Source organism: Aulonocara sp. 'chitande type north' Nkhata Bay, unplaced genomic scaffold (assembly GCF_057382095.1).
Source record: "Aulonocara sp. 'chitande type north' Nkhata Bay isolate Kocher_YH1m ecotype deep benthic unplaced genomic scaffold, A_spYH_male_GT1.1 unmapped_scaffold_19, whole genome shotgun sequence".
NCBI lineage: Eukaryota > Metazoa > Chordata > Actinopteri > Cichliformes > Cichlidae > Aulonocara > Aulonocara sp. 'chitande type north' Nkhata Bay.
In genome coordinates this window covers 112,752-132,500 of record NW_028234351.1, presented here as the reverse complement: position 1 = coordinate 132,500, position 19,749 = coordinate 112,752, and the positions used below count along the sequence as shown (strand labels likewise).

At 49.1% G+C, this 19,749-nt stretch overlaps 2 protein-coding genes across 5 annotated transcripts in view; one reads left to right on the top strand and one right to left on the bottom strand.

Moving 5' to 3' along the window:
* LOC147300694 (acyl-coenzyme A thioesterase 11-like) overlaps nt 1-7,578 on the top strand; it is an 8,974-nt gene extending 1,396 nt beyond the window's left edge. For 2 of the 3 annotated variants that reach the window (XM_086284913.1, XM_086284912.1), the window contains 10 exons: nt 1,101-1,162; nt 1,363-1,482; nt 1,572-1,710; nt 2,628-2,683; nt 2,796-2,862; nt 3,624-3,707; nt 3,780-3,913; nt 6,575-6,742; nt 6,816-6,942; nt 7,015-7,578. In XM_086284913.1, the coding sequence (XP_086141039.1) occupies nt 1,101-1,162; nt 1,363-1,482; nt 1,572-1,710; nt 2,628-2,683; nt 2,796-2,862; nt 3,624-3,707; nt 3,780-3,913; nt 6,575-6,742; nt 6,816-6,942; nt 7,015-7,143 (1,086 nt within the window). In that variant the 3' untranslated portion in view covers nt 7,144-7,578. The remainder of the gene's footprint in view (nt 1-1,100; nt 1,163-1,362; nt 1,483-1,571; nt 1,711-2,627; nt 2,684-2,795; nt 2,863-3,623; nt 3,708-3,779; nt 3,914-6,574; nt 6,743-6,815; nt 6,943-7,014) is intronic. The other variant, XM_086284914.1, reaches the window with a different exon arrangement.
* On the bottom strand, nt 6,196-16,848 carry LOC147300693 (protein FAM151A-like). Of its 2 annotated transcripts, XM_086284906.1 has the most exons (13): nt 15,420-16,848; nt 15,105-15,262; nt 12,858-12,998; nt 12,603-12,752; nt 12,371-12,533; nt 12,018-12,075; nt 10,637-10,726; nt 10,407-10,483; nt 10,150-10,286; nt 9,735-9,881; nt 8,895-9,001; nt 8,640-8,819; nt 6,196-8,255 (listed from the first exon to the last, which is right to left on the bottom strand). In XM_086284906.1, exons 1-13 carry the CDS (start codon nt 15,482-15,484, stop codon nt 7,959-7,961), a joined length of 1,770 nt encoding a protein of 589 aa, XP_086141032.1. In that variant the 5' UTR covers nt 15,485-16,848; the 3' UTR covers nt 6,196-7,958. The 2 variants fall into 2 exon arrangements, with proteins under 2 accessions (XP_086141032.1, XP_086141033.1); XM_086284907.1 differs by lacking the exon at nt 15,420-16,848 and having other exon boundaries at nt 12,858-13,286; nt 15,105-15,224.
* Nucleotides 16,849-19,749: the final 2,901 nt, after the last annotated feature.

The window sequence follows — 19,749 nt, the reverse complement described above, 5'->3', positions numbered from 1 at the left end:
CTGTCAGAGCGATTTTGTTTTGGTCGTTTGCCTGTCCCATTTGGTTCTTTAGCCAGATCTGTTGTCTGAAGACCAACAAGGAGACCCAATGGATTTACTTTACCAAGTGGATCATCACAGCTTTGCCGTATTGGTCCATTTGATCGACCTTTGTTGTTATTATTTATTTAATTTTATTTTCAATTGTTACAGACGGGACAGACATGACTGAGGGACAGGAAAGAAAAGAAAGGGGAGAGGGACAGTGAGAAAGGAAACTTAAAAAGAGAAAGAAGAGAAAAAAATCTCCTGGATCAGCTGTTGAGAGAAAAAAGAGAAAACAAGCAAAAAACAGAGCAACATACTAAACACAACAGCATCACATTAATCTAGCTAAGTGTAAACAGCAGTAAATACTAAATACTGAATGTTGTTGTGCAGCAAGCAGGACCGACAGCGCACAATGTGCTTTGAAGTAGCAGCCAAGAAAGGTGTAGTTTGTGTCTATGGACAGTGCACACCTGTGTGGATCAGCACGCTTGTATTCAAATGGTTTCCACATGTGATGGTCTGCTAGAGGATGCAGAGAGCCATAGCCCCGCCCCCCAGGGCATGAAGCAGGCATGGAGGAGATCCAGGCCCCAGACATCCAGAGGCCCCAGAGTGCGAGAGCCCAAGGAGGACCACCGGAGGGGCATCCGTGCCACCCTCATGGGAAGGGCTGAGGAGAGCCCCAGATGAGGGGTCACCCAGCAGCCACGGAGCAGAAGCCAGAGGGGGCTGCAGTGGCGTGCCCGCCGGCTCTGCCGGCAGCCAGCTGTGCCTGACTGAACCGAGCCCGAGGGCCCCCCACGCCCCGGAAGAGGCCTGACCGAGCAACAGGCGCCAGGCCCCGCCAAGTAGCCACCGGGACTGAGCTGCTACATACCTGAGCGCCCAGCCCCGGGCAGAGCGATTTCTGAAACAACACGAATGGCTGAACTTGTGTCTAAACATCTAACTTTGACCTGTGTGTATGGATCCTACACACACCCAGCTGTTTTACATGTGACTGTTCATCAGTGTGTGATGGTACCGCTGAGACTTCTGCCTGTCAGATCATTGCTGTGTTTGAATCCCAGGTGAATACATTTGGAGGGCAGATCATGGCCTGGATGGTGAACGTAGCTACAATCGCTGCCAGGTACAGTCACAAACACGTCCTTCCTTCATATTTTTACCTAAAAATAGGATGCACCATTGTGACCTTTGACCTCCACATTCTGATCAGTGTAGTTCAGTCCTCGTGGCAGATTAAAGGCTCTGTCCAGCTGTGTGAGTAACCTGAACACGGCGAGCACGTGGGAGGTCGTGGCCTATTGTCTCTGTGCTCTCTGCTTGCAGCCGTCTGTCTCAGGCTCATCCCACCCTTCGAGCCATCGACATGTTCACCTTCAGAGGACCTTCTCAGGTTGGAGACAGATTGCTGCTGAAGGCGATAGTGAACAACGCCTTCAGAAACAGGTATCCCAGAACGCTGGCAGAGACGCAGCACTGCAGCTGTGCAGCAGACAGAACCACTGGTTGCATACTGACACGTGTCCTTACTGCAGCATGGAGGTGGGCGTGCGCGCGGAGGCCTACCATGAGGAGGGGCCTAACCGACACATAAACTCCGCCTTCATGACCTTTGAGGTGCTCGATGATGGCGGGAAGCCACGCACATTACCACGGATACGACCTGAACCCCTGGTGAGTTAAACTAACGCTCACAAACGGCTCGTTAGCGTGCTGCATCCATAAAGTGTCTGGATGTGACGCGGCTGTCTGTGATTGGCTAATACTGACTGAAAGACATGAAATCTGCTTCAGAATTTGTGGTATGAAACCGCACTCTGATTGGCTAACAAGGTGTCAGCTATGAACGTTTCACAGCCAGACTCCTGATAACAGCTGATCTTCACCCAAGGTGAGCTCAGAGGCAGCGGTGGGTGACATCAGTGTAGCTGGGTCCGCCTTTTGCACCGCCCGTGGTGCTGATGGATGGATGACTGCGCAGCAGGAAACATGGCCTCTGCGTGCGTTTTCCTTCCTTTGTTTCTGGTGGAAGCGTCACAGCGTCCGTGGCTCACAGGCCTGAGCACGTCCACATGCCCCGTCACTGTGAACGCTGTTATTATGAACTCCATTCAAATGTTGAAATCATGTAAATACAGCATTACTATGATTGTTCCACATTATACACCTGCAGGAAAGCTCGGTCAGGGGAGTGTGTGCTGGTGGGGTTAAAGTGTGGAGCAGTAGATTGACAGGATAATGTTGGTGTCAGCTTCATTCACGCTTCATCTGTGGTGAAGCAGCTTGTGGAGATCGTCCTGTAGGATAAAACACGAGTGTCATAAAGAAGGTGCAGAAACACTCGATTAACCATTAAGCCGTGACGGCTGAGCAGCGATCAGAGCTTCACATCATGTTATCGGTCATAAATCCGTCTGATGGAGCGGCCTCGCTGTAGTCGTGGGTCGTTATCAGCATGAACAAACACCGAGTAATAACACTCCACTCAGTTTGTGCCACAGATCGGTGTACTGGTCATAAACTGGTGCTGGGAATCTGCCCGCTGTGTTACACACTGGTGCCCTCTGCCTGTGTGTCCGTCTCATTTACAGGAAGGACAAAGGAGGTTTCAGGAGGCAACGGCCAGGAAAAAGATCAGGCTGGACAGGTACATGTCTCCAAACAGCCCCTAATGCACCGTCTCTGCAGCTACATCAGCGTTTGTTGTGCAGCTTTGTGCACAGTGCCATCATCCTGATGCAGCATTCCTCTGTGTTTAGGAAGTACATCATTTCCCGCACGCAGGGGGAGGTGCCTCTGTCTGTTCCCTGGGATCCCACCAACCAGGTGAGGAGAAGCTCCACGCCGTCACCTGTACTGCTCACGTTAGTCCTCGTGGACTCACGGGAGAGAAACTTTCTTTATATACATGTGTGTATTACTGTATTACAAATAAGACAACTTGGCACCTTGTTACTAGCAGCTTGTCACAAACACATCATTAGTTCTCATTTCTGCAGCTGAATCTACCGGACATACGGGACATAAAACAGTATTTTTGCACCAATAAGGTGATTTCCACAGCTGCTCGTCAGCTGATGATGATCCTGTCACAGCCTGTGCTTGAGCTGGACACAGTAAACCTTTAATAGTTTTCTCAGCTGAGTCTCTTCACCCACATCAGCGTCTCAGCTGTGTGTCGGTGCTGCGTCGTCACGACTTGTGGGACGTGATTTCTGTTTCTTTCTTAAAGGATGTTCAGTGATTTGTTCCACTGCAGTTTGTATGATCTGACCGAGCAGACCTCAGCGTGTTCATGTCGTCCCACTTAGCTCCAAACCTGAGCCACAGTCAGACTCCCGCCGTGCCTGCAGACTGATTTAGTCGACTGAACCTCTGACAGGCCGACGTGTCGCACCGCTGTGCTTCACCTTCACTGCAGATGAGAAATAGTGCTGCAGCAGTTTGTCTTCATTTTGCACCCTTAATACTTACACTGTTAGACGGCGCTGATTCATATATAATAAGTAGTATTTGAATGGCGGGAGGCGGCCTGCTAACGCTGAGCTCTGGAGATGAGTTTGTGGTTCCTGTGTTTGTGCTTCCAGGTGTATCTGAGCTTTAACAACGTCTCAGCTCTGAAGATGCTGGCAGCCAGAAGCAGCTGGCGCCTGAGCTGTGAGAAGGACCAGGTATGTGCGTCTCACTAATGAGCTGTTTGTTTGTGTGAGTCTGCCCATCGGCGCTTTATGTTGTGTTCACAGGTTCAGCTTTACACCCTGGAGCAGAAGTCCATGCTGAGTTTCAAGATTGAATGTGAGGTGGACGTTCCTGCTCACAGAGCCTTTGATTTACTCGCCGAGCTGAGCAACAGGCCGAGCTGGGACTCGCATTACAAGTAAGACTCTGGGACTCGTCTGTTTGCCCGTTGCTACGAGTCAAGTTCAGCGGTTTCTGTGCGCGGCCTGTTTCGACTCGCTGCCTCGGTATTGTTCTCCGATTCCAATGATGGACTTTTCTGAGGTTCAGGGTTAAAAATAAGCGACGTGTGGTTTAGGTTCATGCTGCTCACTTTGCACTGAGGCTGACATGTTAAGGTTAAAGTGACATTAGCTGTGAGGGCCTGTCTGTCTCTTTATTCTCACGTTTACATAAAAGGGGAACGGTGGCTCTCCCCCAGCCGAGCCAGCCTGCAGATGAAGCTCATCCTAGCTGCTTAGATTTGCAGCCTTACGCTTTGCATTGATCTCATGACCAGCAGGTGGTGGAAAGAACGTGGTGAGCAGCTCTTGAACCCAAACTCCCCTCGTCTGTGGAGGAGGCGGAGCTTTGTCTCCGATGCCGTCAACACCGTGGGCCTGTGCTGGTGGAGCAGACCACTGTGGGAAATCCCAGTTTTAAAACAATAACTGGATGTTGTGGATCGGTCACTGAGGTATCGCAGTGCTCAGCTTCCCCTGGAAAGTTATTTTTCACAGAGCTGAAAAGGAGGCGTTAACTCACTGTTGAGAAGATCTGGGCCCCCATTCCATCCTGGCTGTGGGACACCGGACCAGATCTTCACCCTCACAGGACGTCTGGAGAGAGGTTTATAAGTGCTCTGTAGACTCGGACAACCAGGTACCAGGACGGCGTCTGTGGGGTGTATCGCAGCGGTCCATTTAGAAATGGAGTGAAAGCTGTGGCTGCTCCTCAGTAGGAGGACTCGAGGGTGTGTGACCGATCCTGTGTGTGATATTCACGAACAGGATCTCTAAGTGTAGCTGATGTGAGGAGGGCAGCTTCCTTGTTTTTGCAGATGATGCAGTCCTGTTGGCTTCATCACAGTCTGACCCTTAATAAGGACTGGATGGATGGTTCAGAGGCCGTGGTTCTCCGGTGGAACGTCGCGGCAGGAGTCTGCCCCAAGCGAGGGTTTTTAATACGTTGGATTGTAAGGTGGAGCACGAGCTGTTTATGCAGTGATGTGGAGTTTAGATTTACAACTCCATCTAATATGCTATCATTGCATCAGGCCGGGGAGTTTGCATGTTCCCCCCGCGTCCCTCTGGGTTCCCCCTGCGTCCCCCCTGGGTTCCCCCTGCGTCCCCCTGGGTTCCCCCTGCGTCCCCCCTGGGTTCCCCTGGGTTCGCCCTGGGTTCGCCCCGCGTCCCCCTGCGTCCCCCTGGGTTCCCCCTGCGTCCCCCCTGGGTTCCCCTGGGTTCGCCCCGCGTCCCCCTGCGTCCCCCTGGGTTCCCCCGCGTCTCCCTGGGTTCCCCCGCGTCCCTCTGGGTTCCCCCTGCGTCCCCCCTGGGTTCCCCCTGCGTCCCCCTGGGTTCCCCCTGCGTTCCCCCTGCGTCCCCCCTGGGTTCCCCTGGGTTCGCCCCGCGTCCCCCTGCGTCCCCCTGCGTCCCCCTGGGTTCCCCCGCGTCCCTCTGGGTTCCCCCGCGTCCCCCTGGGTTCCCCCTGCGTCCCCCCTGGGTTCCCCTGGGTTCGCCCTGGGTTCGCCCCGCGTCCCCCTGCGTCCCCCTGGGTTCCCCCTGCGTCCCCCCTGGGTTCCCCTGGGTTCGCCCCGCGTCCCCCTGCGTCCCCCTGGGTTCCCCCTGCGTCCCCCCTGGGTTCCCCTGGGTTCGCCCCGCGTCCCCCTGCGTCCCCCCTGCGTTCCCCCTGCGTTCCCCCTGCGTCCCCCCTGCGTTCCCCCTGCGTTCCCCCTGCGTCCCCCCTGGGTTCCCCTGGGTTCGCCCCGCGTCCCCCCTGGGTTCCCCCTGCGTTCCCCCTGCGTTCCCCCTGCGTCCCCCCTGCGTCCCCCCTGCGTTCCCCCTGCGTCCCCCCTGGGTTCCCCCCGCGTCCCCCCTGGGTTCCCCCTGCGTCCCCCCTGGGTTCGCCCCGCGTCCCCCTGGGTTCTCCCTGCGTCCCCCCTGGGTTCCCCCTGCGTCCCCCCTGGGTTCGCCCCGCGTCCCCCCTGGGTTCCCCCTGCGTCCCCCCTGGGTTCGCCCCGCGTCCCCCTGGGTTCCCCCCGGGTTCCCCCTGCGTCCCCCCTGGGTTCTCCCTGCGTCCCCCCTGGGTTCCCCCTGCGTCCCCCCTGGGTTCGCCCCGCGTCCCCCTGGGTTCCCCCCGCGTCCCCCCTGGGTTCCCCCCGCGTCCCCCCTGCGTCCCCCCTGCGTCCCCCCTGGGTTCCCCCCTGGGTTCCCCCCTGTCCTCCAGCTTCCTCCACAGTCCAAGACATGCAGTTAGTGGGTTGGGTTAACTGGAAACTCTCGTGTTTAGCCCTGCGACCGACTGGCGACCTGTCCAGTGTGTACCCTGCCTCTAAGACGGCTAGGATAGGCTCCACCCCCTGCGACCCTGAGAAGGATAAGCAGCAGAGATGGGTGGAGATCTGGGTGATGTCATCACCAAGCCCTTTGTTATGTAGTTTTCCCCTTCAGTGTCCCTATGCACGAGCTCCACCCCTCAGCTGGTGAAGCACAGAAGCAGCTGTTTGCCTCTGCGTGGATACCTGTGGAGTGAACTGCAGCTTAGTCTTTAAACAGTGCTGCCAGTCCCCTTTTTAACAGTGTGTATGTGTTTCCTCAAACAGGAAGTGCGAGCTGATTCAGCTGGTCGACAACGATGACTTCATATATCGTGTGGTGACTCCATCGGTGCGTCATGGCGCGATGGGATCTCCCACTGCAGCCAATCAGGCAAAAGGGATTCTCCAGGACTTCATCCTGTTGGCCTCCAAAAGGAAGCCATGTGGCAGCGGGTCAGTAGAGCCAGATCCATCCACCTGTGTCCTGCAGGGTTTCCTGATGCGTTCCCTTTCTGTTTTCCTTCAGAGACCCGTATGTCATCGCCCTGCGCTCCGTGTCCCTGCCCACTCACCCTCCCACTGAAGGCTATAACAGAGGAGAGGTTCTGTGTGCTGGATTCACCATACTGGAGACCAAAGACAACAAGTCCCTGGTGAGAAAAGCAGCAGTCGTACATGTGCTCTTATCACAGCTGGCTGTTATTAGTATGTTGTCTTTCTTTCAGATCAGCTACTTTAACCAGGCGTCTCCGGAGGTCCTTCCCTACATCTCCACAGATATTGCCGGCCTGTCCTCCTCTTTCTACCACACCTTCTGCTCCTGCAGCCAGTACTTGACCAGGAACAGACTGTGACAGTGGCAGCAGCCTGTCCGAGGCTCTCCTCAGCACCAGACGCTACTGTGGGGACAGCCTGCTTGGTTTATGTGGCGGGAAGACTTTATGATCATTTCATGGATTGATACAAAGGTCAGCAGTAACAATCGACGTGTTAAGTGAGTAAAATCAGCCGCTGTGTCAGTGACTGAGCTGCTGTTCATGTTTGTAGGTTAAAGGTACATGACTGTAACAGCTGTACAGGTGTGGGCTTGTACTTAATGCAGGTTCATTTTAACACTATAACTGTTTGCTGCAGTTCAACATGACGTGCTGGTTTAAAACATGAATATTCACTTTTTCCACTGAACTACAATAAAGTGCTGTGTTGTATTTTTCCTTGTTTTAATCGAGTGATGGATGATTTTCTTTGTTGTAAACGTTCAAAAATCAGCATTAAAAGTACCAAGTGAGCCTCTGAGAGCACTGATGCCACCTGTGACACTTTAAAGACACATTTATGGATGCAAATAATGCAGTGCTGCAGTCAGTAAGAGAGGCGGGCTGCATGTGAAATGTTAGCTGCAGCAGGAGAGTGTTTCATACGTGTTCAGCTGCTGCTGAATCACAAACCTCGGACAGGCTCACACAGGCTAAGAGGCTAATTCTGGTTTTGGACTTGGTTCCTTTAATAGAATTTATTCTGAATTTTATAATAATCATTGAATCATATATATACAGTATAATGATGTTAACTTCAGCAACCCAAAGCAGCAGCATTGATATACACACTGAGACTCTGTGGTGACTATAAAAGCACATTTAAACCTGCTCTCAGCCCACACGTGCTCTGATCACTGAGGTAGAATATACAGGCTTCTGCTTGCTCTGCCTGCACGCTGTGCACGGAGCTCCTTCACCACAGTGACAGCTGCACCACCTTTCTTTGTGTCCACCTCAATTATAAAGTCGTATTTGTCCATCATTCCCAGTAAAGCATAAAGCTGCTCCTGCCCCGTGGGCAGCGAGGCTGCATTCAGGTGTAGAGCCACCCTCTGTGACACCGCCGCTGGGATCCGAGGAGGCCATCTGTGCTCAGCCAGGACTACAGTGACGTATGGAAACAGGCGCTCGACTGTGGACACAAAGACCTGGAGCAAAGAGAAGGACGACTATGAAACAGCCTAAAATGACACGTTTCCATCGTCTAACTGGATCGGCACTGGACATTGTTGGAGTGAACTTGAGCTTGGCTGACCAAGCCTGAGCAGCTAAAAAGCCTTCATGACGAACAGAGGATTGCATTTGCTTGGGGACCGTCTGACAAACATGCAGCTTATACAACTGTTCTCTCTGTGGGGGTGTGATAGTTTCCCAGCCAGGGTGGACCCTCGAGGAGGCTCCAACATTTACACCTGCTCGATTCTAGTTGGATGGATTTCCAGCCAGGTGTGTTAAACGTGACATGCGTCTGCTCTGTTCTTTATTAACGTATTGTCTGCAGACACTGCTTCGGGGGGATCAGATGTGCTTACTGCTGTGCTGTCGCTGCTCTGTAAGCCCTCCATGCTGATCCACACAGGCCTGTGGAGCTCGTCGGCCCCGTAGGCTGACTGCAGCAGGTTAAGAGAAGCCTCCAGCAGCTGCTGACTCTGGACCCTCAGGTAAATTCCCCAGGAGGTATCAGCAGCCTGCCCAAGGGTCTGAATAACATCCTGAGAACACACACATGATTGGCCTTAATAAAAATGTAACCTGGCTGGTGGTTGGCTGGTGATCTACAGATATACCTGCAGTGTGAGGAGCTCTGAGCTCCTTCCAGAACCTTCTACCAGAAGGACTCCAGGTCGACTGCTGTCAGAGGTCACACGAACGACCAGCATCCCGCTGCCCCCACCTGTTAGTGAAACAGAGTATCAGTGTGACTTTAAGGTGGTGCGACAGCAGCATGTGCAGGTTTACAGTTTGACATCATCAGGATGAACAGCTGATCTGTGACATGCTGCATTATCATGAGGTGATGAGGAGACCGCAGCTGTGAAGGGACGGACAGGCTGTGACCACGACTGATACTCAAAGGGCCAAATGTTAGCCGCACCTCTGCAGCAGTCACTTCCCCGTTGTCCAACACGCCGCCTCGGTCCACTGCGGCTTCAAACACTGATTTCTGATCAAGCAGCTGTGCTCTGTATTCTCTGCTCAGCACAGCTGTGAACACTTCTGGCGCTTTCATTTCTACCAAAACAACAGATAGTTTGCGTTTTTCACAATTGTTACTGTAACGGTCAAAATCCCAGGACATCAGCTTTTCTGCCACCAAGAGTCACTAAGAACATCATCCTGATGACCGATGTGAACGAAAGGTTCAGCTGCCACATGACTTCAGTGCATACAGCAAGTTCACTTTAAAAATACCTTGAGAAAAAACTCACGAGGGATCTCTGAATGCTTCGTGGCACAAATGAGGCAGTTTCTTGGTGTTTCTGGCGACAGTGCCCCGCTGTCATTCATGATGTTACCACCAGATGTCGCTAGCATATGTAAAGTACAACTTTGAGAGCGTGCTTTGCCCGGGCGTTTCAGTCTGGCCCGTTAAAATCAGGTTATAAACCCTGAGGTGTAAAACCTGCCTGAAAGCTGACGGAGCAGGGAGGCCCGGCCGGTGACGGGGAGCAAAGGCACAGCCAGGCGGTTCATGAGGTCTGAGCTGTAACCTGGGTGGAGAAACTCCATCAGATCTCCTCCAGGATAGAACCTCCTCACGCTGTCCTGCTTACCTGTGAACACACACAATGAACCAGGAAGAACTAAACAGAAGCAAACTCTTCATCTCAGAAGAAGCTTAAACAAATGCACACAATGAGCAGAAGGTTCAGTTTCCAATGATTTTTCATGTAGTTTTCTAATAATGTTTTTCTTTAGTCTTCAACAACAGTCAGAACTCACTGAAAACAAATCTGTTGATTTGAATAAATCACACACACACAATTATTATTTTACCCAAACATAGTCTGTGTAAGTCTGCTCCATATGAACGCTCCTCACCTACAGCCTGCTTAAATTCTGACAGCGTGGGTTCATATATGTCATAGTAGACTTGCCACGGGTGGGTGTTGTCACGGACAAACAGCAGGTCGCTGACGCTGGGGTTAACAGAGCCCTGCCACAAAGTCAGGCTGAACCTAGACACAAAACATGACAGTCAGTCTGTGGCGCTCATGGGCAGCGAGCAGCCCCCAGTTACTGGTTTGATTAGCAGATTTCCAGTCATTGCCATAGTAAACGTGGAAGTTATCTGTTACCGTGGTGACTGGTTGAGGAGCCAGCTCAGGTGCTGCCAGCCGCTGCGAACCAGCATGGCGTGGACTGGGAACGTCACCTAAGAGACGAAACGTTGACCAGTCAGCTCTGCCGTTCTCCGACACCTCAGAGCGTTCTCATCCCAGCACGCAACACACCGACGATTTGTCCCAGGCGTGTTGGGATGGGAGCGTGTTGAACTGGGACCACTGAAACCTGGATTCACACTTACCCTTTGAGGTACGTCTTTGATCATGTTGTACATTTCTTCCACCGTGGCTCTGGAGTAGGTTTCGTTTGTGAGCTGGTGAATATAGAGGACCTAAAGAAATAAAGCACATACAGCTGTTATTCAGTCAAAAATATAAACCATGTGTTTACCATCTCCACTGTGGAGGCCAGGCCTCCATCACTCTCCATGATGGGATGGCATGTTGCTGCAGGATGCTGTGGTAGCCATGCTGGGTCAGTGTGCCTTCAGTTTAAATAAATCTCCACCAGTGTCACCAGTAAAGCCCCCCACACCAGCAAACCATCAACCCCATGCTTCACAGTGGGAACCGTGCATGTAGAGACCATCGTTCACAAAGTGGAACCAAAGTTCTCCAATTTGGACTCATCTTGTGTTTCTTGGCCCAAACAAATCTCTGCTTGTTGCTTTTCCTTAGTCGTGGTTTCTCAGCAGCTATTTGACCATAAAGGCCTGATTTGTACAGTCTCTACTCTACTCAGATGTGTCTCTACTCTGTGTGACATCTATCTGGGCTCTAATCTGAGCTGCTGTTAACTTGTGATTTCTGAGGCTGGTGACTCGGATGATTGTATCCTCAGCAGCAGAGGGACTCCTGGTCTTCCTTTCCTGGGGCGTCCTCATGTCAGACAGTTTCATCGTAGTCTTGATGGTTTTTCTGACTGCACTTGGGGACACATTCAAAGTTTCCGACTGACTGACCTTCAGCTCTTACAGTAATGATGGGCTGTTGTTTCTCTTTACTTAGCTCATTGGTTGTTGCCATAATATGAATTTCAACAGTTGTCAAATAGGTTGGTACACAGCTAACAGCCCTGACTTCTGCACAACACGACTGATGGTCCCAACACCACCAATGAACCCTGACAGGCTCACCTGTGAGGTGAAACCATCTCAGGTGACGACATCATGAAGCTGAGAGAAGGCCGCAGCTCTGTCAACAAAACAAAGGGCGGCTACTCACAGGACTCTAAATGTATTTTAGAGTTATCATTGTTTTCTTTGCTACATAATTCCATATATCTTGCTTTGATGTCTTCAGTATCTACAGTGTAGAAAGTAGTAGAAATAAAGAGAACCATGAAATGAGAAGGTGTCCAAACTCTTGATGGGTGATGCATGTCAACATTAATTCAACTGTCTTTAATTTTAGGGATCACAGGAACATAAAAGCTGTTTTGTCTACTTTAGCTCAAAGGATCTTTTTGAAGCTCAAAGTTCTTCTTCCAGCTTTGAATTCTCTCATAAATGTCAGTTCAGGATTCCTTGAGTCTCTTCCTGTTTCTGACAGGAACATTCCCAGAACCTCGTCACATGCCTGGTATAATGGTTCAATGGGGTTCTTACTGCGAGCGTGCCATACCTTCCACCCAGGAGACAAAGTCACATCTGGAAACTTGTCCTGAATGAGTTCCAAAAACCTGAAAAAAGAGGGAGACATAAACATGGACTGATTCTTACGTAGCACTTTCCTGCTCTCCCAAGTCTCCACACCACACTCACCCAGTCACTTTCTTCTAAGCTTTTTAGTGCTTCCTAACTACATTCGTGCTGAGATCGGAGAGCGACCTGGGGCTAGTATCATGCCCAGGGACACTTGGCATGCAGACTGGAGGATCCAGGGATCGAACCACCAACCTCCCGATCAGTCTTTAGATGTTAGACATTTTCCCTTCCTAATTCTGAACTCTGTCCAAGGGTCTGTGTCCGGTCTACCTGCTTCCATTGACTGGAGCTACAAAGCTTGGGACGTTGGGGCCTCTGAGGATGTCTGCATTCAGCCACACAGGTCTGTTTATTCCCTTGTTGCTTTCCTTTTGTTTAAGCAGGTCCAGTGACAAACCCACTGATTCCAGAGCCTTAAAGTCCAACTTGATGCCTGCAAACGAACACGCCTTTAAAAACTGTGATCAGATGGACTTTCTGTGGAAACAGTTCTGATCTGTACCTTTTCCAGAAGCCAGTACAGCATCTAACCATTCGTCGAGAGTGTTGTCACTATATATGTCGGGAGGGTGTGCCATGATCGGCACTGGCTTTTCATCAGGGGTCCCATAACCCATGAGAGTGACGTCAGCTTCCAAGATCATGGTGTCACCTGGAAAGATGACAGGAGGCGGTGCTTGTTTTGTCTGTACCTGACTGTAGGTTCAGGCACCGACACCATCAAATAATGCAGTGTTGTCTGTGTGAGTGTTTTTACCCATGAGCGCTTTGTACATGTCCTCCTTGCTGTTGGCTCGGTGAAACCACGTAGCCAAAAGGCCGTCCGCTTCACTGATGTTCCCCGTCTGCACCAAGTACTCCAGCATGTCTCCACCAGAGAACGAGGCAGAAGACGGAGCTGAGGAACACGATTGGACAGCAAGACAGTGACGGAGTCATAGGTACGTAGTCCCTGTCACAGCAGAACTGGGAGCTTTCAGCTAAAACAGCCGACGGTGTGTTTGGGGAGGCTGCTCTTTGTTGGGAGAGCAGCTTGTTTAAAGTTCATTCATTTCTTCAGCTTAAAGATTCTGTCAGCTGAAGCGAGACAGATGGGATTTGGCTTTTAAAGAAGGTTGCAGATACTCATGAAGGCAAGGCAAGTTTATTTGTATAGCACAATTCAACAACAAGGTGATTCAAAGTGCTTTACAGAGACATTAGAAACAAGAACAAATAAAAAGCATGATTTAAAATTGATTAAAACAAGCAAGCAAGCAAACAAACAAACAAACAAAACAGTATATAAAATCAAAACAGATAAAATCAGTAGTTAAATGTTAGTTTTGAAATTTAAGCTTAAAGTGTGGATTTGGTGCTTTATTCAAATGCAGCTGAGAACAGGTGAGTCTTCAACCTGGATTTAAATAAACTGAGTGTTTCAGCTGATCTGAGGCTTTCTGGGAGTTTGTTCCAGATATAAGGAGCATAAAAGCTGAATGCAGCTTCTCCGTGTCTGGTTCTGACTCTGAATGCTTTTTTCTTAGTGTCTTTTTTAAAGAAGCTACTGTCACATATTACTCAAAGAGACCAAGGTCTAACAGCACAAAACACATCGTGTAACATTATCTTTGTTACACATTTCATGTCAGTTGATTCAAAAGTCACACAGTTCAAAGCAGCCGTGTACTTTTTGTCCACATGACTATGGTCCTGTCATAAGACCAGAAGCCAAATGATGAGCACTCATGCATCATGGCATTGCAATGAGCTGCAGTATGATATCAAATGAACTTTGATCACTGTAATCACTGATTTTAGCAGCAGCAATATAAAGTTGTGATGCTGACACAGCGAGTATTTAAGTGTTACGTTTGGAGAAGGCACACTGCTGGAGGCTGCAGCACCCTGTGAAACCCTGCAACACTGTGGGCTGTTTCACCTGTGCAAAGACATCTTACTGTCGCTGTACACTCAGGTGAACTCTACATGCAGTAGGTATGTATGTCACAACACTGCCAGTCGTGCACTTTGAGCTTCCATTCGACTTTCAGAACCACGGCTAAGCCTACAGTCTGTGTTTGGCCTTATTAGACAGACACGGTGAAGAGGAAGGAGGGGGACACACGCAGCAAAGGGCCGCAGGTCGGACTCAAACCGTGCTGCACGTGGTCGCCTGCTCATCCAACTAAAGCAGCGCCCTGGTCTTTACAGTGAAACGTGGTGATGATTAGGTTAGGTAAAAGCAGTAATGTCACAGTTTACTGATGGTGTACATGACAGCAGTTAAAAAATCCTGAACTGAAACATTTGGAAGAACTATGGTGCAAACAGAAAACAAGAAACAAAGCTTTGGCACGTCTGCTCAGATTTGACTGTTGTTCAGATCCATCCATCCATCCGTCCATTTGCTTCCGCTTATCCTTTTCAGGGTCGCGGGGGGGGGGGGGGGGGGGGGGGGGGGCGCTGGAGCCTATCCCAGCTGTCACAGGGCGAGAGGCGGGGTACACCCTGGACAGGTCGCCAGTCTGTCGCAGGGCCAACACACAGGGACAGACAACCATTCACACTCACATTCACTCGCACATTCAAACCTAGTGGCAATTTGTATTATCCAATTAACCTATCCCCACAAGCTGCATGTCTTTGGACGGTGGGAGGAAGCCGGAGTACCCGGAGGGAACCCACGCAAACACGGGGAGAACATGCAAACTCTGCACAGAAAGATGGTGGTGGAATTGAACTCAGGACCTTCTTGCTGTGCGGCAACCACCGTGCCACCGTGCTGCTCAGATCCAATGCAGAGAAAATGCTTTGAAGGCCACAGGTGCTGCAACCAGCTCCAGCTGGACTCTGATATTATTGCAGTTGTATATAATACAGTATATAAGTACAAAGTACTGTGAAATGTACCTCTGGTGATGAGTAATAAATACATTTACTCAGGTATGTTTCATCATCTGGATCATAAACAAAGTTGCATCATTGTTTTATCATATAAATCGTACATATTGTAAAAATGTACCTGGCGTCTTAGTGAGCAGCACAACAGGTACAACGATGACAGTCAGCAGCACGATGAGCACAACAGCCACAGACGACATTATCAGCAGTCGTTTGGGCAGCACGCCACGCTTCTTTGGGCCTCGCTCCACTCGCTGGTCGTCAGCCTCGGGCTCCATCCTGTGGGGATACACGATTAATGCTCGTCGGTCTATTCTGTGTTAGAAGCAGCATTTCAGCATGTTGTAGAGGTTTACCTGACCTCACACATGCATGTCTCACAAGTGTACATGCTGCTTCATCCATTTTATTAAAGAGCAACTGATTTGTCTCCAACCTGTTTTGCTTTCCTTCTGATCCTCCAGCAGTTCGTTCATCTCTCCTTTTGTCCTCTCCTGCCATTCTCACACGTCTCCTGTCTAGGTTCAAATGTCTAAGAAGTCGGAGACCTCAGGGAGCGCTCGCTCTTCTTTTATACGATCCTTTATCTCAGGTGCAGAGAACAGTTTTCCTTCTGATAAGGCGCACACACTCTTCAGTGTCCACTTGCTGCCTGACGAGCTGTGAAGCTCTTCTGTTATGTAATCTTCACTGTTCTGGGATTACAACACACCTTGTAACAAATCTCCCTCTACATATTTTGTCCGTGTTTGGAAGAATTGTGCATTACTCCACAGTGCCACACGGAAACATGGGAGGGATTATGGCATGAACATTTTCACATTTCTACAAACATGTTACTTCCCACAGGTTCGTGTGTCAGCCATCTGTCTCATAGTTACAGCACTGGTTCCCAAACTTTTTCTGCTGCGCCCCCTTTGTTTTACAAGAAAAATGTTTGCAAATACAAGTAATCTGCAATAAATTACAGGCAGTAAGAAAATAAACTACTAACTCTTTTACGCTGCGTCCGCACCTACACGGGTGTTTCTGAACACGCAGCTGTTTCGTCCACGTAAACGGCGTTTTCACAGAAAACTGGGATTTTTTAAAACCCTTTTTGTGTTTACGTGTGGACGAGGAATACAGAGTTTGTCACGCAACGTCAAAGGTATGCGCCTTTTTTCACGTCACGCTGTGGCCACGTTATTGTTTACATGAGATGAATGGCAGAATGGCAGATAGAGACGAAATACTGTTAATCTGACTGTCTGCAGGTTTACACGCAGTTACTGTCCCTCTGTTTACAAAGGCAGAGACGTCACGGTGTCATTATTTTACTGTAGTTGGTTTCTCCTGTGTAATAATGTTCAACATTGCATCAATACATTTTTTTTGTTACTGGGAGTTGGCACCCTGTTAGTGAGGTTGCTTAAGCTAAGTACTCTTTAAAATGCCAGAATAGGGAGGATGGAGCAGGTTTAAGTTTATTAGATTGATCAGTGTTGCTGAACTATGAAATATTTTTTGCATACAGGTCTAACAGAATAGCTTTAGTGTTGTTGGTTATTTAAACTTGAGTATGAACTTATACAAAATGCAGCAAGATATTAAAAAACAGTTTTATTGATTAAAAACACTATATCGGATTCATATCAGTATCGGCAGATATCCAAATTTATGATATCGGTATCGGACATAAAAAGTGGTATCGTGCCATCTCTAGTCACTATTGGCGACTCCAATAGGGTTACCTGTCAACTGTGGTGTATGTATGTATGTATGTATGTATGCATGTATGTATGTATGGTGAAAGTCCCTCTTTTTGCTCCTCCCCTCACCTGTGGATGGACGGTGCTGTTACCGTGGTGACAGCTTGGATGTGTTTCAGTCCTGCCTGGTTATCACTGCAGGAATCTTTCACATTTATTACAGGTAATAACTCTGATTTTTCTGTGTGTTATGAACTAAATGTATCCTGATACACACAGAGATGGATGAGCAGAGGTCACATGATGAAAGAACAAACATGGAGTCTTTGATTGATTTAGATATTTATTGAAGAATGCAAACAAACCTGACACTGAACCATCGTCCAGCAGAACAAACCTGATCACATGACCTGCTGACCCAAACAGTGCAAAGCTCCATGGCAACAACAACAAACAGCCTCACATATGTTAACAGAGGCTGTTAGAAGCACAGAGTCTTTACAGTCTTTCTCCTGTTTGGACACAGATCTCTGCACATCTTCATCACAGTTCCTCACAGACGTGCAGAGTGTGTGGATATCAAAGCTAAGTTTCCACCATGTTTGTAGTCTGTACTGGGACTCATGGAGCATCTCTCTATGAGCACTCAGTGCTTTAAACAGTGAGTCCCAGTTTAACCAGCAGCCTTCACACCACACATCACACAGACATGGAAACTTCAAACCTCAGACTGAAGACACCATCAGAAATAAACAGATTGTGATGAAGATGAAGAACTGCAACAGTTTGCTGTGGTTTCTTCTGTTCCTGTCAGAAATAAGAGTCTGGCAGCACTTTGCTCTCCTTCCACATGTTTAAGGAGGAAGTGAAGAAGAGCGAGTGAGTCGTCTTCCTCTGTGGGCCCAACATCAGGCAGCAGCCACGGATTTTTAAAAACCCAGCACACTGCTTCAGAAACACTGAGTCAGGTGACCAGAGTCATGTGATCAGTGAGGTCTTCACTCAGGACGTCACTGCTTCAGGACCTGATTCAGAGGTTTATAAGGACGTGGATCATTGGTGCTGATGTTGTGTGAGAGCTGGTGAACCATGGGGAACATAAATAACAACCAGGCCATCAGCAGTTCTACCCCCAGCTCTAAAACCTACATAATACACTATACATATAGTTATATAGGTTATAGTATGTTGTATATACACGTAGCTGAAGCAGTTTCATTTGTAGCTTCACGCTGCACTTCACATGTTTGTCCACCAGATGGCAGCACAGAGGCCTGTGTTGGAAAGCTTTGAGTAACCAACCAGGAAATATCTGTGTGTAAAAACAGCAACACAAGAATCCAGGATGAAGACAAGAAACTCAAAGCTCACAAAACAGGTGGAGCTAATTTTGTGACGTGTTTGTGTAAAAACACCACAGAAGTGAATCATCAAAGTTTCCATGTGAGCTGATGATGCTGCTGCAGAGTTTCTGTGAACCTCCTGTGACCCCGCCTCCTCATACAGAGACATCTGATTGCTCTTCAAACTGCATCACGTGGACACATGTGATTGTGTGTTGTATTGATCCCAATGCTGGTATCAGTCCTGGATCAATAACACTGGATGGATGCGTTCAGCATGGAGCCCTGAGCTGTGTTACAGACAAACATGGAAACTGACAGGTCTGTGTCATTCACAGTCTGTAACACTTCTAAACAACAGAGGCTGACCCAAGTGCCTCAGAGCCAGGCACGCTCACATCACAGCTCTCTAAATAAGCCAGTTTCAAAATAAGAGCTGAAAGCTGTGTTTGCTTGTGTTAGCTTATTATTGTGGAGACTAACATTCAGTGATCATGTGTTCAGACTCATAATGATTACTCTCAGAAATCCTGATCTTTGTATTTACTGTGTGTTGGATCAATAACTGAGATTCATGGTATCACACAGCTGTGCTGCTGCTGATGTCAGCACATCTGGAACAATACGAGGTATCTGCTACCAGACTGAGCAGGACGTGAGACCTGTGGACTGTTTAAAGCTGTCCCTCCACAGCTCACTCAGACCTGATCCACACCTCAGTGATATTCTCTGACTTCCTCAGTAGAGACAGAAACCATTCAGATCTGGGACCATCAGCTGACTGATGATGTCACACAGACTGTGTTTTTCAGGAACAGTGATTCTGATGTGAGCCTGCTAGCTGACAGCAGACCTGATGAAAGCACATGTTCACATCTGTGAGGACAGACTGGACTCTTTGACTGCACCTTGGTTCTCCTCAGAGGTCTGTACAGGAGCATGTCCACCCCCACTGAAGATCTCAGTCACTGTGAAACATAGAAAGCTGCTTGTGTGGCCTCTGCCTCACATGTAGATACAGCTACAGGTTTCTCTGTTAGTCAGACTGAAACAGTGTCCTGATGCTGCATCATTCAGCTCTGTGCCCCAGTCAGCATCACTGGGAGCTACCAGTGTTTCTGCCCTTTTCCTGTAACACTACACTCAGCACAGGCTCAGCTGGTATCCAGTGTTGGACTTTGGCTTCAGCTGCTGTGATAGATCCTCTAACATAGATCAGCTCTGCTACATGTTGTTAGATAAGTGCAGCTGCTGTCATGTCCTGATGTTTCTCTGGCTCAGCAGCTTCTCCATCAGAGGTTCACATGGAGCTGATCCAGTATCTCCAGTAACTGTGTTCTGTGCCTCACTGGTTCATCCTTCTGTCTGTGTGACGTCAGTCAGATGTTGAAGTTAAACTCTGTAATCTTCACTGTGTCACAGAGTTCAGTGAGTCCCGTTATTCACAGTATCAATCAGATCATCAGAGAACAGCTGATCAGCAATCAGTGGTGCCAACAGCGCCTCCTGTGGTGAGAGGATGCAATAATGCAATGTAGCATTTTTCCACTCAACACTTGCAGTCATGGAAACTGTCTGTTGGATCTGTGTGACGTTGCTTTCTTGGTTAGAGTTCCTCACAAATGTCCAGATGATTCTTCTAATGAGGCGTCGACCATGTTTGCAGCTCTTTGGAAGAAAACGTCGCCCTTTGCCATCCTTACTTTTCTTTGACTTCTTCAAATGCAGCTGA